This window comes from Lampris incognitus, chromosome 2 (genome assembly GCF_029633865.1).
Source record: "Lampris incognitus isolate fLamInc1 chromosome 2, fLamInc1.hap2, whole genome shotgun sequence".
Classification (NCBI taxonomy): Eukaryota; Metazoa; Chordata; class Actinopteri; order Lampriformes; family Lampridae; genus Lampris; species Lampris incognitus.
In genome coordinates this window covers 142,277,479-142,296,514 of record NC_079212.1, presented here as the reverse complement: position 1 = coordinate 142,296,514, position 19,036 = coordinate 142,277,479, and the positions used below count along the sequence as shown (strand labels likewise).

The following is a 19,036-nucleotide window of genomic DNA, read 5'->3' as shown; positions in this document are numbered from 1 at the left end:
TACAAATGATTCATATTTATCTTTATTTATGTACAAACTCCAATTCCAAAGAAGTTGGGACATTGTGTAAAACGTAAAAAAAAACAGAATAAAATGATTTGCAAATCCTTTTCGACCTATATTCAATTGAATACACTACAAAGACAAGATATTTAATGTTCAAACTGATCAACTTTATTGTTTTTTAGCAAATATTCACTCATTTTGAATTTGATGCTTGCAACACGTTCCAAAGAAGGTGGGACAGGGGCATGTTCACCACTGTGTTACACCACCTTTCCTTTTAACAACACCCAATAAGCGTTTGGGAACTGAGAACACTAATTGTCGAAGCTTTGTAGGTGGAATTCTTTCCCATTCTTGCTTGATGTACGACTTCAGTTGCTCAACAGTCCGGGGTCTCAGTTGTCGTATTTTGCGCTTCATAATGCGCCACACATTTTAAATGGGAGACAGTTCTGGACTGCAGGCAGGCCAGTCCAGTACCTGTACTCTTTTACTACGAAGCCCCGCTGTTGTAACACGTGCAGAATGTGGCTTGGCATTGTCTTGCTGAAATAAGCAGGGACGTCCCTGAAAAAGACGTCGCTTGGATGGCAGCATATGTTGCTCCAAAACCTGTATGTACCTTTCAGCATTAATGGTGCCTTCACAGATGTGCAAATTACCCATGATGCCATGGGCACGAACACCCCCCCATACCATCACAGATGCTGGCTTTTGAACTCTGTGCTGATAACAGTCTGGATGGTCCTTTTCCTCTTTAGCTCGGAGGACACGACGTCCATGATTTCCAAAAACAATTTGAAATGTGGACTCGTCAGACCACAGCACACTTTTCCACTTTACGTCAGTCCATCTCAGATGAGCTCGGGCCCAGAGAAGCCGGTGGTGTTTCTGGGTGTTGTTGATATATGGCTTTCGCTTTGCATGGTAGAGTTTTAACGTGCACTTGTAGATGTAGCGACGAACTGTGTTAACTGACAGTGGTTTTCCCAAGTGTTCCTGTACGTTGAGAAACGTTGTTCTTAAACTGTTGGACTATTTGCTCACGCAGTTGTTCACAAAGTGGCGAACCTCACCCCATCCTTGCTTGTGAACGACTGAGCCTTTCGGGAATGCTCCTTTTATACCCCATCATGACACTCACCCGTTTCCAATTAACCTGTTCACCTGTGGAATATTCCAAACAGGTTTTTTTTTAGCATTCCTCAACTTTTCCAGTCTTTTGTTGCCCCTGTCCCAGCTTCTTTGGAACGTGTTGCAGGCATCAAATTCAAATTGAGTAAATATTTGCAAAAAAACAATAAAGTTTATCAGTTTGAACATTAAATAGCTTTTCTTTGTAGTGTATTCAATTGAATATCGGTTGAAAAGGATTTGCAAATCATTGTATTCTGTTTTTATTCACGTTTTACACAACATCCCAACTTCATTGGAATTGGGGTTTGTATACTGTTTGTATATTTTTCTATTACTTATTTGATCTTACTCTTATTTTTGCCTTGTCTTGTTTTATTACTTTGTAAAGCACTTTGTAACATTGTTTTAGAAAACTGCTATATAATTAAAGTCATTATAATTATAATAATAATTATTATTATTGTCATTATTATTATTATTTTATTGGCAAATTTCGATCATGTAACTTTGCCCAACCCAAGTCAAAAGTGCCGCAAATCAAGTTTTCCCGGAAATGATCAATGCATTTCCAAAAGACTAGCACTCACGCATTGGTTTATGCTAGTCCCAAAAGGGTCAAGGACTCACACAAATGGGGAAAACAAGGTTATTCAATGTAAACTGAATTTTGGCTGTTTAAGTATGGCAGCTCAAAAATACACTAAGTTCTGACTATGAAAATAAGACTTTATAATATATATTATAACGTAATTGGCAACACATGGCCATACCATTTCTATTCACCCTGGCATGGATGATAAGACACCACCATCCCCTCTGCTTGTTCCTTCACATCACATCACTTCCCATTATTGGCTAAAATCATGCATATTCCCATCCACTGTAACTGCCATCATTGCTGCTGCCACCGCTACAGCTGAACTAAGAGAAATCATTTCAAGGAGCACCTTTTCCCTCCACTCCATGTCATTTGTTCCCAGACCTACTTGATCCAGATGAGGGAGTTGTAGAACTCTGGGTCGATGGACTCTAGGTCTTTGAGGGCCAGCGGTTTGTTTAGGATTCGCTTGTAGAAAGGTAGGGAGAAGCCTGTGTCAATGAACTTGCCATGGAACAGGGCCTAAGAAGAAACAGTGTGAGACATGTTGGTCTGTCATGACAGTTTAAAAAAATTATTTTGAAGAAACATAGGCCAAGTTTAAAACTATAAACACACCACAAATAATCAGGAGTTTGATAATCTTATATATTCAGATGGTCAAGTGAAATGTAAATGTTTCATGTTTTCTACAACCATGGTGTGAATTTAAGAGGCTGTGGTTACACTTGTCATTTCCCTGGGATGTATCAGATCTCATTAATCCCAAAATCTAAATTTTCCTACATCTAGACAGATGAAAATGCTAGACCGCAATGATAAGAGTCACCAATATGATAAATGAGGTTTGATTTTAAAGATCAGATTCTTACATGAAATCGCTGTGCCCTTTATGCATCTCCAGGGTATAACCATTTATTTAAAGTGCCTTTTTACATTCACTGTGGAACAATCTCATCTAGATTGCAGAACTCGTACCCCTACATTTTCAGAAGATGGTATTGAAAGTAAAAGTCTATTCTTCCTACATCCAGACCTGTCAGCTGGTGCAAACTGGTGGGATGGGGGTACAAAAACTGGACTCAGATGACAAGCATAACCAAAACATTCTGAGATGTGACACCAAAGTAGAATGTGAAACAGTGGAGTCGTTCACAAGGCACGGCAGGTGGAACATATCATCACCCCAAGTCTAAAAATGGATTTCAGAGAAAGGAATGATGTTACATAGGTGCTGTGTACCATGGCAATGAAGCGTCCAATGAACTTGAAGTATTTGAGATGGTCTGGGTTGATGTAGGAAGCAGGGTTGATCTGCAGGCAGTAGTTGTCTTTGCCAGCGTACTCAAAAAGACAGTACATGGGGTTTAGCACTTCATGAGAAAGCAAGAAGAACCATTCCCTGCAAAAAAAAAAAAAAAAAACCCGCAAAGGTGAATAATGAATTATTAAAAAAAAAAAAGTAAATCAGCTGAGTGAACTGGCTTCTAATATCGTGACGATAAGGGACACAGTCGAAATGTAGAGAACGCAGGTTTTCATTAGGCATAGTCACAGGGTTGAGTCAAAAACACACAAAAACTAACCAGCGACAAATGAGAACACGACACACCTTGAAAGTCATGAACAAAAGAGAGAAAAAAAAGCATATACTGAATAATATTTCACTGAATTTACCTGGCAACACCTCCATAGTCCAAACCCTCCTCTCCAGGGAAAATAACCCACAGCCTCCGTTTCAGATCTTGAGGGTGAAAACTCATGATCTTTAGTTGCATTTAAAGAAAAAGAAGAAGAAACGATAAGAAACACTGTCTTACAATCCAAAGCAGGTCAAATAAACAATGTAATCACAATTACAGAGCACTTTACCTGCTGGAATGAATCCTCAAACAAGGTTTTTCGGGTGACGGTAATCTTGATGTGCTGAGGCATTGACAGTTGCTGAGAGAGAGAGCGAGAGAGAGAGAGCCACCAACATGAACCCTAAAAGTAATCCCTGGTACACACGGTGTGTATTTTACCTGGGTTCTGGCACATTTTTATATCTCGCAACAGAAACTTCTTCATTTTTCCCATTTTATTCAATACTACAACCTACATCGGTTCTATGCAGAGCAGTCTCGACCGCATCTCACACTGCTCACCACTGGGTCTCGTTCTGCACATTTTATGTTTAACATATATTTCTACAGATGTAAATCCAGCACTTATTATACAGGCTTTAAAAACATTCATCCATCAATATTTTTTTTCATTCATTATTAAGGTAACAACATGAAACAGGTGTATTACACAGAATTTCTCTCCAAAACAATCTTATGTTTCATAAAATGTACATTACGTTCCCTTAAGAAGTCTTGAGACCTAACCAGCTACTGTATTCGATCTGTTCTCGTGTACTGCCCTCAGCTTTACACTTCTGAATGTGCAGATGAAGAAGGAACTAGTTTGGACACAAATAGAGGCACCGGGTTTAGACGGCTTACGTTGCGGTGCTGGCGTGCAGCTTACAGCAACACAACCGGTGTAAAGCCACGGCTATAATGTAGGTTTGTGCACGAGCAGCCAGAAAATGTGGTCTTTATACCGGCGGACTGACATAAAACATCAACTTTAGCTCTGAACAAATAAGTGCTACTGAATACAACAAGCTGTTAGAGGACACGTTGCTGTGAATGGTGGTGCACACCCTGCAGCGTGGCACTTACCTCTGCATTACACTTTACATTACTCCAAAAACAACGTTATCCATCCATCCATCCATTATCCCAACGGCTTATCCTGCCCAGGGTCACGGGGATGCTGGAGCCTATCCCAGCAGTCATTGGGCGGCAGGCGGGGAGACACCAAGGACAGGCCGCCAGTCCATCACAGGGCCCGCCCACACACACACACACACACCTAGGAGCAATTTAGTACGGCCAGTTCACCTGACCTACATGTCTGTGACTGTGGGAGGAAACCGCAGCACCTGGAGGAAACCCACCCAGACACGGGGAGAACATGCAAACTCCACACAGAGGATGACCTGGGACGACCCACAAGCTCGAACCCAGGACCTCCTTGCTGTGAGGCAACTGTGCTAACCACTGCACCACTGTGCTGCCCTACATACAAGCTCAGTAGTCAAAACAAATTTTTTCAATTGCGACTTCTGGGGGAAGTAAAGGCCTATCTCCCTCCAAATGATCTTGAAAGGGTAATTCATGCATTTATTACCTCTCGTTTGGGTTATTGTAATTCATTGTATGTTGGTGTAGCTCAGTCGTCGCTTCATCGCCTGCAGCTTGTACAAAATGCAGCGGCTCGCCTTCTGACAGGAAAGAAACGACGTGATCACATGACGCCTGCACTGGCTTCCCTTCACTGGCTTCCTGTCTGTTTTAGGATCTAGTTTAGGATTTTATTACTTGTTTTTAAGTCTTTAAATGGGCTGGCACCACCTTATTTATCTGAGCTGATACATCATCATACACCAGTCAGAGCACTCAGGTTGACAAACCAGATGCTCCTACATGTTCCCAGATCCAGGCTTCAGAACCGGGGCGACAGAGCCTCTGCAGCGGCTGCTCCTGATCTCTGGAACAACTTACCAGTACACATAAGATCTGCTCAGACCCTAGAGACTTTGGAATCTTTGTTCAAGACATACCTGTTCTCGCTGGCATTCAATTCAAGTTGAGTTTGACACCGTGATTTTATTGTGCAAATATATACTTTTACTCTTACGTTTTATTGTTTACATTTTACATTCTTTATTTGATTATGTCTTTTTTACATATATTGTTATATTCATATGTGTCACTTATTTTATATTGTATTTTAAGCTTGTGCTGCACTCTGGGTCAACTGTGGTTGTTTTAAATGTGCTATATAAATAAACTTGACTTGACTTACATACATTAGAAACATACCTACAGAGACTATGTCAATAAATAAAATTTATACTCATTTCAATGACCGATTTTAAGCTGGAGGTCGTGTTTCATACACAGGGCAGCTACATATACAATAATACATTTACAAATTACATTTTCCATTGTCAATGTAAGACGTCCAACAAAGTTTGTCCGACAATGAGAAGATGAGACGCCCAAATTGATGGATGAAGTGGAGTAATACTCCACAAACCTTCAATATCAACTTTTGCAAAATCTAACGGGAGATGATAGTGTTTGACCTGATTGTAATGATATACTGTGTAAAATCACTTGACAGAAAACAAATAAGATCCCAAGTTAAGCTCTAACTTTTGTTAACTGCCATAGTGCCCCCCCTTGTGTACAATCAGTGCAATTTCGTCACTACTAGATCTCAATGGGCCCTGTGTGATGGCCTGGCGGCCTGTCCAAGGTGTCTCGCCGCCTGCCGCCCAATGACTGCTGGGATAGGCTCCAGCATTCCCATGACGCTGAGAGCAGGATGAGCGGTTTGGATAATGGATGGATGGGTCTTAATGGAAAACCCACAACTCAAATGTGTTTTGGAGTAGGAAGAAAAGCACCAAATGTTCATGGTAGTGCAACAAACTAACAGACAAACTCCAGGACCTTACAGTTTGCTGGGAAAGAAAACGGTTCATACATACCTGACACCAGAACCGGAAGTATTGCACCTTGGCTTTGAAGTCCCTGACATAGGTGATCTGAGGCCCATTCTCGCTGTGGGAAACGCAGAAGAAGAATTATTCAGAATCTCTGTTTAAACCTAGAACGAATAGGATTTGTAGATCGCCGTTTGTAAACACAACAACATTCACAGTTGATCCCCCCCCCCCCCCGGGCCCAACATCACCAGAAGGACAGGCCCCCCTAGTCACCAAAACACATCCCAGCATACAGGCAAACGCCGCGTTGCTCTTCGTTCCCATCCTCCCCTTCAGTGCTCGCCGGCGGGTGAAAGCCAGCCCAAGATTCACTCTCGTGTTGGAACGAGCTTTGTCCGCTTGGCGTTTCACCTCGCCATGTTTGCTTGGAAGCGTGTTTACGATCTCAATCTGGCACCTGGTTGCTACGTCTTTATTATAGAGTCCGATTTTTAAGTAAATCCTATTAGTTCTACCTTTAACTAGCACACACATTAATTCAGGCATCTGTTAGATTTCAGCTGTAAATTCTAACCGTGCGACCTGGATCTGCCCCCGGGTATTTTGGCTTCTTCTGGACTTGTTCTAGCATGTGAATTTTCTCTGTTGCCACCAGGGTGTCGTTATGTTTTACCTGCTTGTAAAACGAACCGTTACTCTAAATCATTCATACCTGATGCCACTCGATTATTAAATGCTCCATAGTGGGGGTTTTTTTGGACCCCCCCTCTTTCTCCCCAATTGTGCCAATTACCCCACTCTTCCGAGCTGTCCCGGTTGTTGCTCCACCCTCTCTGCTGATCCCGGGAGGGCTGCAGACTACCACATGCCTCCTCCGATAAATGTGGAGTCGCCAGCCGCTTCTTTTCACCTGACAGTGAGGCGTTTCGCTAGGGGGTACGTAGCATGTGGGAGGATCACACTATTCTCCCCAGTTCCCCCTCCGCCCCGAACAGGTGCCCCGACCGACCAATGGAGGCGCTAGTGCAGCAACCAGGACACATACCCACATCCGGCTTCCCACCCTCAGACACGGCCAATTGTGTTTGTAGGGACACCCGACCAAGCCGGAGGCAACACGGGGATTCGAACCGGTGATCCCCATGTTGGTAGGCAATGGAACAGACCGCTACGCTACCTGGACGCCCCCTCCATAGTGTTTTTTATCAGACTGTTTTATTGTCTTTATCAAGTTTATCATATTGTGTTTCTTATTGTGTACTTTTATAGAATTTACTCCACATTTAGCTCCCTGGGGTGTTTTTATTTATCGTTTGTGTTATTGTGTTTGTTTGCAAGTTACTGTGTTTCGTGTTCACAAGCTTCTCCAAACAAATTGCCCCTAGCAGGATTAATAAAGTTGTTTGTATTGTATCTTATTCATCAATTCATTCATTTTTTTGGTTCATATCCACTTAAACCTGGACAGGCCACCAGTCCATCCAAGGGCAGACAGTCAACTACACAGGTTTCACACCGACTGGCAACTGAGAGTTTCCGATGCACCTACCACGCATATCTAGTGTACCTTGGGGCTGATGCTAACATTTCATACCTTCTCTTGATGCAGAAAGTATCAGACGTGTCTAATACAAATTTTCTTCAAGTCAACAATAACCAGATGACCCTGAACTTTAGGGTATGTTCTCTGGCTCCATCCATCCATTATCCAAACCGCTTATCCTGCTCTCAGGATAGGCAGTCACTGGGCGGCAGGCAGGGAGACACCCTGGACAGGCCGCCAGTCCACCACAGGGCCCACACACACATACACATTTTCAAACCTAGGGACAATTTAGTACGGCCGAGTCACCTGACCTGCATGTCTGTGACTGTGGGAGGAAACCGGAGCATCCGGGGGAAACCCACACAGACACGAGGAGAACATGCAAACACCACACAGAGGATGACCCGGGACGACCCCCAAGGTTGGACTACCCTGGGGCTCGAACCCAGGACCTTCTTGCTGTGAGGCGACCGCGCTAACCACCATGCCACCGTGCCACCCGTCAATCAATCCAATTCTTACAAAAATGGCCAATTTTTTTTTACATTAAAATGCACTGTACTCTACATGTGACCAAGTTAAGATGGTTACTTTACAAGATTAAAATCAATTTAGTAAAAAAAAAAAAATTAAGAAAATTTAAAAAATCATGTCAAAATAAAAGCGTAAAAAGTCACCTTTGACGGTTTTATGTGAAACCTGTTACGACTTTAACTCTTTCTAAAGCGTCAAGCTGACTCACAGTGACGATTTCCCCGTGCGAGGGTCGATGTAGGTTGTGGCTCTCCTGTTGTGGTCGACAAAGTAGGGTATACCATCCACGGTGAACCTCATCTCCCAGCCTTCCGGTAAGGGCTTGTCATTCAACAGCCTGAAAAAAACACAAACGTGCACGTTAGAATACACGCCCGTTGGTGAAGAAATGGTGGCGATGAACACATCCAGTGAAGTCATGGATTCGTGTGCAACACACACACACACACACACACACACACAGACACACACACACGACACACACTACCTACAGCCAAATTAAAATCACAAATCCAAATCACAGCACAGGGATGTACAAAAAGATATCCACCAGATCTGTGCATGCATTTCTCCTCCAGTATTAAAAGGATTCACTTTACACGTAAAATGTAGTGAGTCCAAGATACTGCCTGGATGTAAATAATTGACAATATACAGTATAACCACATCATCTCCTCATCCGTTGCTTATGTTCACAGCCTAGGATACCAATTAAAGCCAACTGCTGACAGCTAAAGCCTTGCTGTGAAGTGACCTGAGCAAGTTGTTCAAACAAAAACAGCTGGTTGCACTGGGCACACACACAAACACACACACACACACACACACACACACACACACACACACAGACCCTTGCGTCCTAGGGTCTTCCCACTGGGTGGTCCGAGTCGGGTGATGAACAAAGTAGACTCTGCCAGTGGTGTCTGTTCTTTTCTCTGAAAAAAAAAAAAGATGACATGTGGACAGAGTCAGCCATCATAACACTGCTCGGTCATTGTTTTTTCAAGTACACGTAGAGCTATTCTTCGATTCTCTCTGTATTTCTGCTGAAACCAAAGTCCTACCCCAGATACTTTAAAATGTGTGGATTACCCAAAAATAGCATCAAATTAAACAAAAAGAGAGGATCAGAAATGCCCCCCCCCACACCTCATTCACATAGATGCTTACCCCAGCCATGTGGAAGCGGTCCCAGAGGGTCAAACTCTTTATTTTGTGTGGGAGCAAGCTGGTCTTGGAGCTGAGAGGTAACAGAAACAAGCATGGGTTAATGGGTCGTTTATGATGAGAGAGCCCAAACAGGTTTAAAGAGAGCGAGACAAAACAGCAGCCAAAGTGAGGAGTGTGTCTATTTTGGGAACCCCAGAATTGCATCTCTGCTCTTTGCAGACGATGTGGTTTTGTTGGCTTCATCAGAATGCGACCTCCACCACACGCTGGGGTGGTTTGCAGTTGAGTGTGAAATGGCCGGGATGAGAGTCAGCACCTCCAAGTCTGAGGCCATGGTGCTCTACTGGAATATGGTGGATTGCCCCCTCTGGGTTGGGGATGAGTTGTTGCCTCAAGTGAAGGAGTTCAAGTATCTCGGGGTCTTGTTCACGAGTGAGGGTAGGATGGAGCGGGAAATTGACAGGTGGATTGGTGCAGCATCAGCAGTAATGCGGATGTTGTACTGGACCATTGTGGTGAAGAGGGAGCTGAGCCGAAAGGCAAAGCTCTCAATTTACCAGTCAGTTTTCGTTCCAACCCTCGCCTATGGTCATGAGCTCTGGGTAGTGACCGAAAGGGTGAGATCATTGATACAGGCGGCTGAAATGAGTTTCCTCCGTAGGGTATCTGGGCTCAGACTTAGAGATAGGGTGAGAAGCTCAGACATCCGGAGGGAGCTCTGAGTAGAGCCGCTGCTCCTGTGCATCGAAAGGAGCCAATTGACGTGGTTCGGGCATCTGATTAGGATGCGTCCTGGGTGCCTTCCTTTGGAGGTTTTCCAGGCACGTCCAACTGGGAGGAGACCCCGGGCTAGACCCAGAACTCGCTGGAGGGACTACATGTCCAATCTGGCCTGGGAACATCTTGGGATCCCCCAGGAGGAGCTGGAAGGTGTTGCTGGGGAGAGAGACATCTGGCGTGCCCTACTTAGCTGGCTGCCACTGCGACCTGATCCCGGAGAAGCGGCTGATGATGAGATGAGATGAAATGAGATGAGACAAAACGGATTTGAAGCGACGCTCCTGATGACGGTCGTTTCTGTTTAACTCATACATATGACAAAACATGGTAACTGCACTGGTGTTTAAGCACAAATAAATTCAAACCCTACACCAATTCAAATAAAAACTTATAATAAATCATTATGCAGCAGTTTGAATGCAGTTAACTCAGTCAACACAGTGACTCTGGCAGCGACCGCCCTCACCCCATAAATGAACCTCTGGTTGAACTGCTGCATGGCTCCCTGCAGCTGGCTGCGCTGGTGCTGCCACTCCTCGTAGTTTCGCACAGACTCCTGTGTGGGGCGCTGCCACGTAGTGGTGCGGGTGATGTGGTCCACATAGTACACCCTACCCATGGGGTCCACCCTGCGCTCCCATCTGTCCATAACGGGGAGAGCAACAGGGTGTTACTCATGAAGTTAACGGAAGCAAACAGTCCCATGTTGTTTGCCACTTTGTGTCAAGTGACTTGTGGCCACTGGAAGCGCCTGCCTCCAGTGAAGACACAAGTCCTTGTACATCAGCTATGCCGTCAACATAGTTCATCATCGTGCTTTACTAGATAAACTATTTTTCTATGAGTCAACATTTCAACCTCATATAAGCAAAAACAAAATTGTTATATTTAGTGTGGGGGGGGGGGTTATGTTGTCATTGCCATTTATCTTTCAGTTTGCACGTTTAAAGAAAATGCAGTTCTTGTGGGTTAAACTTGACAAAACATTAACTGTTGACCAAAGACACATGGCTGTAGGGCATCTGTAAACGTGGTGTTATGATTTTGCAGTCTGACCATCAGAGTCTGGCAGAGTTTATAATCTTGGTATAAAGGGAGACTGAAGTGTTGTGGTACCCAGAGGGTAGAGCCTCAGGCCTGTCCCAGGTTGTCCTTTTCTCAATGTGATCCACAAAGTACATGCGGCCATTCTGGTCTACTCTTTGCTCCCACCTGCAAAAAAACACCACACAGAAGAGTCAAGCGTGAAGAGGATTCAGACACAGGCCAAACACACAACATACTCCACGCAAGTACACAAACGTCAACACCTGAGCTACGCAAAGTCTAAAACACGTCCCTACAGACACAATTGGCTGTGTCTGTGGGTGGGAAGCCGTATGTGGGTATGTGTCTTGTTCGCTGCACTAGCGCCTCTTCTGGTCGGTCGGGGCGCCAGTTCGGGGGGGGATAGAGTGATCCTCCCACGCGCTACATCCCCTTGGTGAAACTCCCCACTGTCAGGTGAAAAGAGGCGGCTGGTGACTCCATGTGTATGGGAGGAGGCATGTGGTAGTCTGCAGCCCTCCCCGGATCAGCAGAGGGGGTGGAGCAGCGACCGGGACGGCTCGGAAAATAGGATAATTGACCCAGTACAATTGGGGAGAAAAGGGGGGGGGGTAATAATATCACACGTCGCTGCATTCTAAAGAACATCACCCAATAATCTTAACTCCATACAAGCACAAGCATTGCAGGGTGGGTGCAGCGAAAGGCTGAAGCTGTCCTGATTTCCACCCTATTCCGCAACTATCATGGAAGACAAGATTGCCGTATTCCCGTCATTCCGCCATGAGCGATTCAGTGGCCGCACAGACCATCTTCTATTCTTTTTTGCTCTGGTTCAATAAGGGTAACAGCAGACATTCCTCAACCAGGAGTGTCATTATTGTGGTTATCTAAACAGAGTAGTACTACGCGGTCTGTTTATGGATGGTTTTATTTTATCCTGTAGCGCCCCCTTGAGGACCTGTTTTAATAGCTTCTCAGGAACATAAAGCCACATGTTGAGTCGGTATAACCAGGTCATGCATTTACAGCGCTGAGGCCAGGCGTTGTTTTTTGCATTCACGTATTTAGAGTATGTTTTGAGCCCACGGACAATTTAGTAATGCCGAGTCACCGGACCTACATGCCTTTGGACATGTAGGTCATCGGCATTACTAAATTGTCCCTAGGTATAAATGTGTGTGTGTGTGTGTGTGTCGGCCCTGTGTGATGGCCTAGCGGCCTGTCCAGGGTGCCTCCCCGCCTGCCACCCAATGACTGCTGAGATAGGCTCCAGCATCCCCGCGACCCTGAGAGCAGGATAAGTGGTTCAGATAATGGATGGATGGATGGATGCTTTGGGCTTTAAAGTAGACCAGGAAAAGGAAGGGTTTTTTTTTTTTTGGCATCCCAGTAGGAATACAAAAACTACACTCAAAGCATTCAGAAGGATGTGAATTGATACACGTATTAATTAAACCGAGTTCAACCATTGGCTACTGGAGAAAGTGCAGGAAGCTGCCCCTCACCCTAGCGGTAAAGGGCCATTGGTCACCGGTGTGACTCTAGCAGCGGCTGGGATTGGGGCAGGAGCTGTTGAGGCAGAGGTCCCGGGTTTGGCCCCGCTAGCTGTTTGCGAGGGTCCTGCCGGCGTCGGTCTGGCTGCTCCGTCTGAGACATCCTGCGGGTCAGAACCCCCGCTAGCAGAGGCCTGAGAGGAGCCGTCAGAAGCCGAGACCTCGCTCACCTCGCTCGGGGAGGAACTGCTGGAGGAGGCTGGAAAATACGGGAGGGAAGGAGGAGGGGGAGATGGAAACAAAGGAGAATATTGATAAGTGTGTCTGTTAAGTGACAAAATCTCCTTTCATGATTTTGCCTTAAATAAAGTTAAGTCTTTGGCATAATTTCTCAAATACTTTTCCAACCTGGTGAGGGTTGCGATCTACAAGGAGTAGGAGGAGGGGGGTGAGCTGGTCTAGGCGGACGCGAGGCTGTGGAGCCCCCTGGAGACACAGCAGGAGACCCCGTCCCATCGAAAGCATGGCCATTGGGTAGGATGACCCACTCCTCTGAGTCACTGGAAGGAGATGTGTCTCTGCTTGACCTGGGGGTGGGGTGGGGTGGAGGGGAGTACTGACATTTAATGTCCTCTTTAAATACGACAAACTTTAATGAATATTTCTGAATATCTGCGTGTGGTAGACCTTTTGCTTGAGTCTCCGTTCCACCTCGTGCTTCCATTTAGAACAGCAGCTGAAGAATGAAAATAAATAAATAAATAAAACAAAGGCAGCAGACTTTAATGTCTGACTCAAATGAGAGGCACAAAGACGAAAGCACTTTCTGCTCACATTTAGCGTCCATTTTAGTATCAACATCACTGTGTCCTAATGTGGACATATTCTGCTGTCATTTTACCAAATATTCACAATCCATTATTAATATGACTCGTGTTGTATAGCTTTTTAAATAGGTTTGTTAAGGGCTACTCGTCCCACTGCTGTCTTGTTTTAGTTAAACATCATCCATCCATTATCCAAACCGCTTATCCTGCTCTCAGGGTCGCAGGGATGCTGGAGCCTATCCCAGCAGTCATTGGGTGGCAGGCAGGGAGGCACCCTGGACAGGCCGCCAGTCCATCACAGGGACAACATACACACACATATACACACACACACACACATACACACCTAGGGACAATTTAGCATGGCCGATTCACCTGACCTACATGTCTTTGGACTGTGGGAGGAAACCGGAGCACCCGGAGGAAACCCACGCAGACACGGAGAATATTCAAACTCCACACAGAGGACGACCCGGGATGACCCCCAAGGTTGGACTACCCCAGGGCTCGAACCCAGGACCTTCTTTTTGTGAGGCGACCGCGCTAACCACTGCGCCACCGTGCCGCCTAAACATCATACCGTTAAACATCATAATCGCCACAATATGCAAGTTATCATTTTCTACTTGTCCACAAATGGTCAGTACTGCATGCAGTTTGGGCAGAGAGGACCCTGTGTTCAATTTATAACACATTATGGAAGCATTGACTTTAACGCTCCCAGTGTGCTCACAATGTGACTAAAAGCTATAGGGACAGGTGATTTATTTATTTTATTTTTTAATTCATGAACCAGCATCGCCACCCACTGGATCTTTTATAAAACAGTCTTCTCAGGTACTGACCTCTGACAGTGCATTAGTAGAATACATATATCATATATATAGCGCTATATATAATATATATAATATTAAATGTAATAAATAATAATGCAATAATTAATAACAATATCATGTAATGTAACATATTATATGTAATAATGTAATATGCTATATATAATATGTAGTTGTTTAGCCTGCTTATCCTAATCCACATCTGATAGGCATTAAATATATTATCACTCCAAAAAATGGCATTATTCCTCATATTGTTACCCATAATACATTGTAGGGGGACCTCGTTTCCTGATTCTGTTCACAACTAAATGTCTTTATAAGTCCAAATATTTATACATCTTTTATTAAAACTGACATGTGGCTTCTCAAATAGCCGTGACTTCACTAAATTTTCATTTTTGAGAGCAACATTTGAGGATTTTACAGTTTAAGTCTGTAAACCGCATCAGGGACCTTAACAGAGGCAGCTAAACCTGTTGAATCATGCCGGTCAGTGCTGGCACATCCTCATTCTCAAGATTTTTTTTTTTTAAACACTCGGGGTTTTGTGTATCTGCTCATGTTACTCACCGTGATCTCGCTCGGCAGAGGCGAAGGTTTCCGGGTCGACCTGCATGCCGTCCAAGCAAACCGACAGGTCCCCCACAACGTCCTGGGGGTCCCTGTCCGAGATGAGCTGCAGCGTCTGCACCACCTCACACACTGGCAAGAGTTGTTGCATTGAGAGACACACACACACACACACACACACAAACACACACACGTTAATAAGTGACAACACATTTCCAACATCTCAAGGTGAACTTGTCACACAAGTGCTGAAACTCAGAGGACTGAAACCCATGTTAGACTGGAAAAGAAAAGAAAATCAATGCTGCCGAGATGTGGCTGTGTGCTAGAGCAACCTGCAACAAATATGATCCTCCTGTCGACCACTCAGATATGAAAACTAAAATATTCCGGCCATGCTATGCGTCGTAAGGCCTGAAGTATTGTGAAAAATGTGCTGCAGGGCAAGGTTGATGACAAAAGGCGACGAGGCAGACCGTGGACAACATCTCAAACTGGACGGAAATGGGTAACGCGGAAGCTAGCAGAGCATGTGAGGAGAGACAGCGATGGCGGACAGTTGTTCAGCATGTTTTTCGGCAGCTAACATCATAGCTGATGATGCCGACTGACCGGTAGAATGGAAGGAGATGCGTCCGCGGTGGTGTAGCGGTCTAAGCATCGGCTTTGTGTCGATGCAGTTGCCCACTGGGGACGGGGGTTCGCGCCCCGGTCTCGTCAGATCCGACTATGGCCGGACTCGATGAAGCAGCAATATTGGCAACGCTGTCTTCGAGAGGGGGGCGGAGTCGGCTTGTGTTCGTCACGTGAATGCGTCTGTGTGTGTCGGAGAAAGCAGTGATTCGGCTTGGAGTCGCCTTGTCACGAAAGTGGGGAGGCGTCTCCTTCGAGACTGCCGGCCGGAGAGATGCAGTTGGTGAACGCATGCAGGACGAGGGTGGGTGTTTGAATTAAAATAGGGATCGATTGGACACTAAATTGGGAGAAAAAAGGGAAAAATCAGAAATAAATTTATATATAAAAAAAAAGAATGGAAGGAGATGCCCCGGCTGTCATTTGGTGGGGGGGGGGGGGGGGGGGACAAGCTAAGCCAAGAGTTCCCTTGCTTCAGCTTCAGGGATAGTCACCACCATAATTAAGTCATTGGGTGAGACCCCTTACCAAAGTAACCCAACAGACTGACAAGAAATCCAGCAGAGTCGTTTACAGCCTACCAAACATCTACTTGGTCTTTCAAATAATCAGCACAAAAAAAAAATAGTAGTAATAATAATAATAATAGAACTCTTTAAAACTATTCCGTTAAAGTGTCACTCTGAAAGGAGAAAAAACTTCTTTACAATCCGTGCTGTAAGAGCATGGAACGAACTCCCAGAGGATGCGGTGCAGCTCCTTCAGTTAACTCTTTTAATAAGAGATTAGATAAATTTTGGTCACCAAAAGACTTTTTATACGATTACAAAGCTGGGTTGTGATCATTGTGAGTACTGTGTGACTATGATTATTGGTGAGACTAATGTATTTGAGAGACTATTGTATTTATGTGATTTGATTATTTAATAACTATATTGTGGTTCTTTTTCGTATGGTTGTTTGTTTTAATTTGTCGAGTCTGGTGTAAAGGATTTGTATCCTGTGCCAGAAAATGTTTCATCAAATTTCATTAAATAGTGTAAGGCGGCACGGTGGCAAAGTGGTTAGCGCAGTCGCCTCACAGCAACAAGGTCCTGGGTTCGAGCCCCGGGGTAGTCCAACCTTAGTGGGTCGTCCCGGGTCATCCTCTGTGTGGAGTTTGCATGTTCTCCCTGTGTCTGCGTGGGTTTCCTCCGGGTTTTCCGGTTTCCTCCCACAGTCCAAACACATGTAGGTCAGGTGAGTTGGCCGTACTAAATTGCCCCTGTGTGTGTGTGTGTGTGTGTGTGTGTGTGTGTGTGGGCCCTGTGATGGCCTGACAGCCTGTCCAGGGTGTCTCCCTGCCTGCTGCCCAATGACTGCTGCAATAGGCTGCAGCATCCCCGCAACCTTGAGAGGAGGATAAGCGGTTCAGATAATGGATGAATGGATGGCTAGATAGATGGATGGATGGATGGATGGATGGATGGATGGATGGATAATAGTGCAATCAGAACCAATGACAACAAGATGGTCTGCAATGCCATTCAATTTACCTCAAGGCACCTCACTAAGAACCTTTAAGAAACCAGCCTGAAACATCTGAATGCCTTCACACACCTTGAAATGTTCACTGTACAGTCTCAGACCGTGGCATGTTGCATGCTCCAAATAAATTCCTGTCCACAACACAGGACAGTGTGAAACAGCTTTGGAACGCTCCCTTACCAAAGTCAAATCCAAGACCTCGGCATCCCAAAACTTGTTTATGTTCCAAAAAAGACACTGCAAAGTCTACGCCTACTTTTCACAGCAATTGCCCAGGTTTGCTTAGCAGTGAAAACAGGCAGAATCATGTATATTGGCCATGTAGGTTTACGTGGAATTTAACTCCGGTTTCGTGACTCTCTCGGTGTACTTTACATAGAATAACAACACTACAACACAACAATCTTCAGATATATACACAAGGATAGACTTTTCCAGGCAAAATAAGAGGTGATAAGGTACAATGGTGCAGAGAATATACCAGAGATGCTGAAATAGATGTTAGCAGGTTACTTACATACATGCCTGAGGTAGATGACATGACGGAGCATACCAGTATGTGTACAATGTACAGTACACTATATACAAATTGGTTGGATTTATTGACAATGTTAAGTGTTCATTTGAATGACAGCCCGCGGAAAGAAACCGTTTTTATATCTGGTTGTTTTGGGGTACAGTGCTCTGTAATGCCTACCGGAGGGGAGGAGTTGGAACAGGTTGTGACCAGGGGGTGATGGGTCTGCAGTGATGTTGCCTGCGCATTTCCTGAGTCTGGAGGTGTATGAGTCCTGAATGGATGGCAGGTTGGCACCAGTGATTTTATTTGTAGACCTGACTGTCCATTGTAGTCTGTCCCTGTCCTGTTTGGTGGCCGAACCAAACCAGATAGTGATGGATGTGCAGAGGACAGACTGGATTATTGCAGTCTAGAACTGAATCAGCAACTCCTGAGGCAGGTGGAATTTCTTGAGCTGGTAGAGAAAGTACATCCTCTGCTGGGCCTTTTTGATGATTGTGTCTATGTTGGATGCCCACCTTAGGTCCTGGGAGATTATGAAACCCAGAAATCTGCAGGTTTTCACTGTAGACACAGTGCTGTTGCATATGGTGGTGGGGGTGGGGGGACAGTGTTGGGGGACTCCTCCTGAAGTCCACTGTCATTGTGACTGTGATATACTTCATTAATCCCCCCCAGGGAAATTGTGCTCTGCATTTAACCCATCCTAGCTGTGTAGGTAGGAGAAGTGGGCAGCCACCGTGCAGCGCCCGGGGACCAACTCCAGTTCGTCTCGCCATGCCTCGGTCAGGGGCACAGACAGGAGTATTAACCCTAACATGCATGTCTTTTTGATGGTGGGCTACACTGGAGCACCCGCAGAAAACCCACTGCAGACACAGGGAGAACATGCAAACTCCACACAGAGGACCACCTGGGATGACCCCCAAGGCTGGACAACCCTGGGGTTCAAACCCAGGACCTTCTTCCTGTACGGCGGCAGCGCTAACCACTGGGCCACCATGCTGCCCAATCCCCACTGTTTTGAGCGTGTTCAGCTCTAGGTTGTTATGGCCGCGTAACAACCTGGCAGGCTATCAAGTCAAGTTTTCTTGTATGGCCCTACCCTAGAGATCGTTTATCAAGTGATCTATCAACGCGATTCTGTTCAACCTTCACACACATCTATTTCCAGCATCAAGAAAACTGCTTATTGCTCACCACGAAGAGTTCTGAAGAAAAACTGAGTGTTGCTCACCTCTATCCACATTTGTTTGACTG

General features: G+C 45.2%; 1 protein-coding gene across 2 annotated transcripts in view; it reads right to left on the bottom strand.

Moving 5' to 3' along the window:
- Positions 1-19,036, bottom strand: part of itcha (itchy E3 ubiquitin protein ligase a) — a 37,351-nt gene that overhangs the window by 8,992 nt on the left and 9,323 nt on the right. For both annotated transcript variants that reach the window (XM_056302182.1, XM_056302183.1), the window contains 14 exons: positions 15,097-15,228; positions 13,551-13,599; positions 13,272-13,450; positions 12,876-13,122; positions 11,437-11,532; positions 10,787-10,961; positions 9,541-9,610; positions 9,221-9,305; positions 8,579-8,707; positions 6,333-6,405; positions 3,614-3,685; positions 3,419-3,507; positions 2,984-3,143; positions 2,130-2,263 (listed from right to left, as the gene is read on the bottom strand). In XM_056302182.1, coding sequence (XP_056158157.1) covers positions 2,130-2,263; positions 2,984-3,143; positions 3,419-3,507; positions 3,614-3,685; positions 6,333-6,405; positions 8,579-8,707; positions 9,221-9,305; positions 9,541-9,610; positions 10,787-10,961; positions 11,437-11,532; positions 12,876-13,122; positions 13,272-13,450; positions 13,551-13,599; positions 15,097-15,228 — 1,690 coding nt within the window. The remainder of the gene's footprint in view (positions 1-2,129; positions 2,264-2,983; positions 3,144-3,418; positions 3,508-3,613; positions 3,686-6,332; positions 6,406-8,578; positions 8,708-9,220; positions 9,306-9,540; positions 9,611-10,786; positions 10,962-11,436; positions 11,533-12,875; positions 13,123-13,271; positions 13,451-13,550; positions 13,600-15,096; positions 15,229-19,036) is intronic.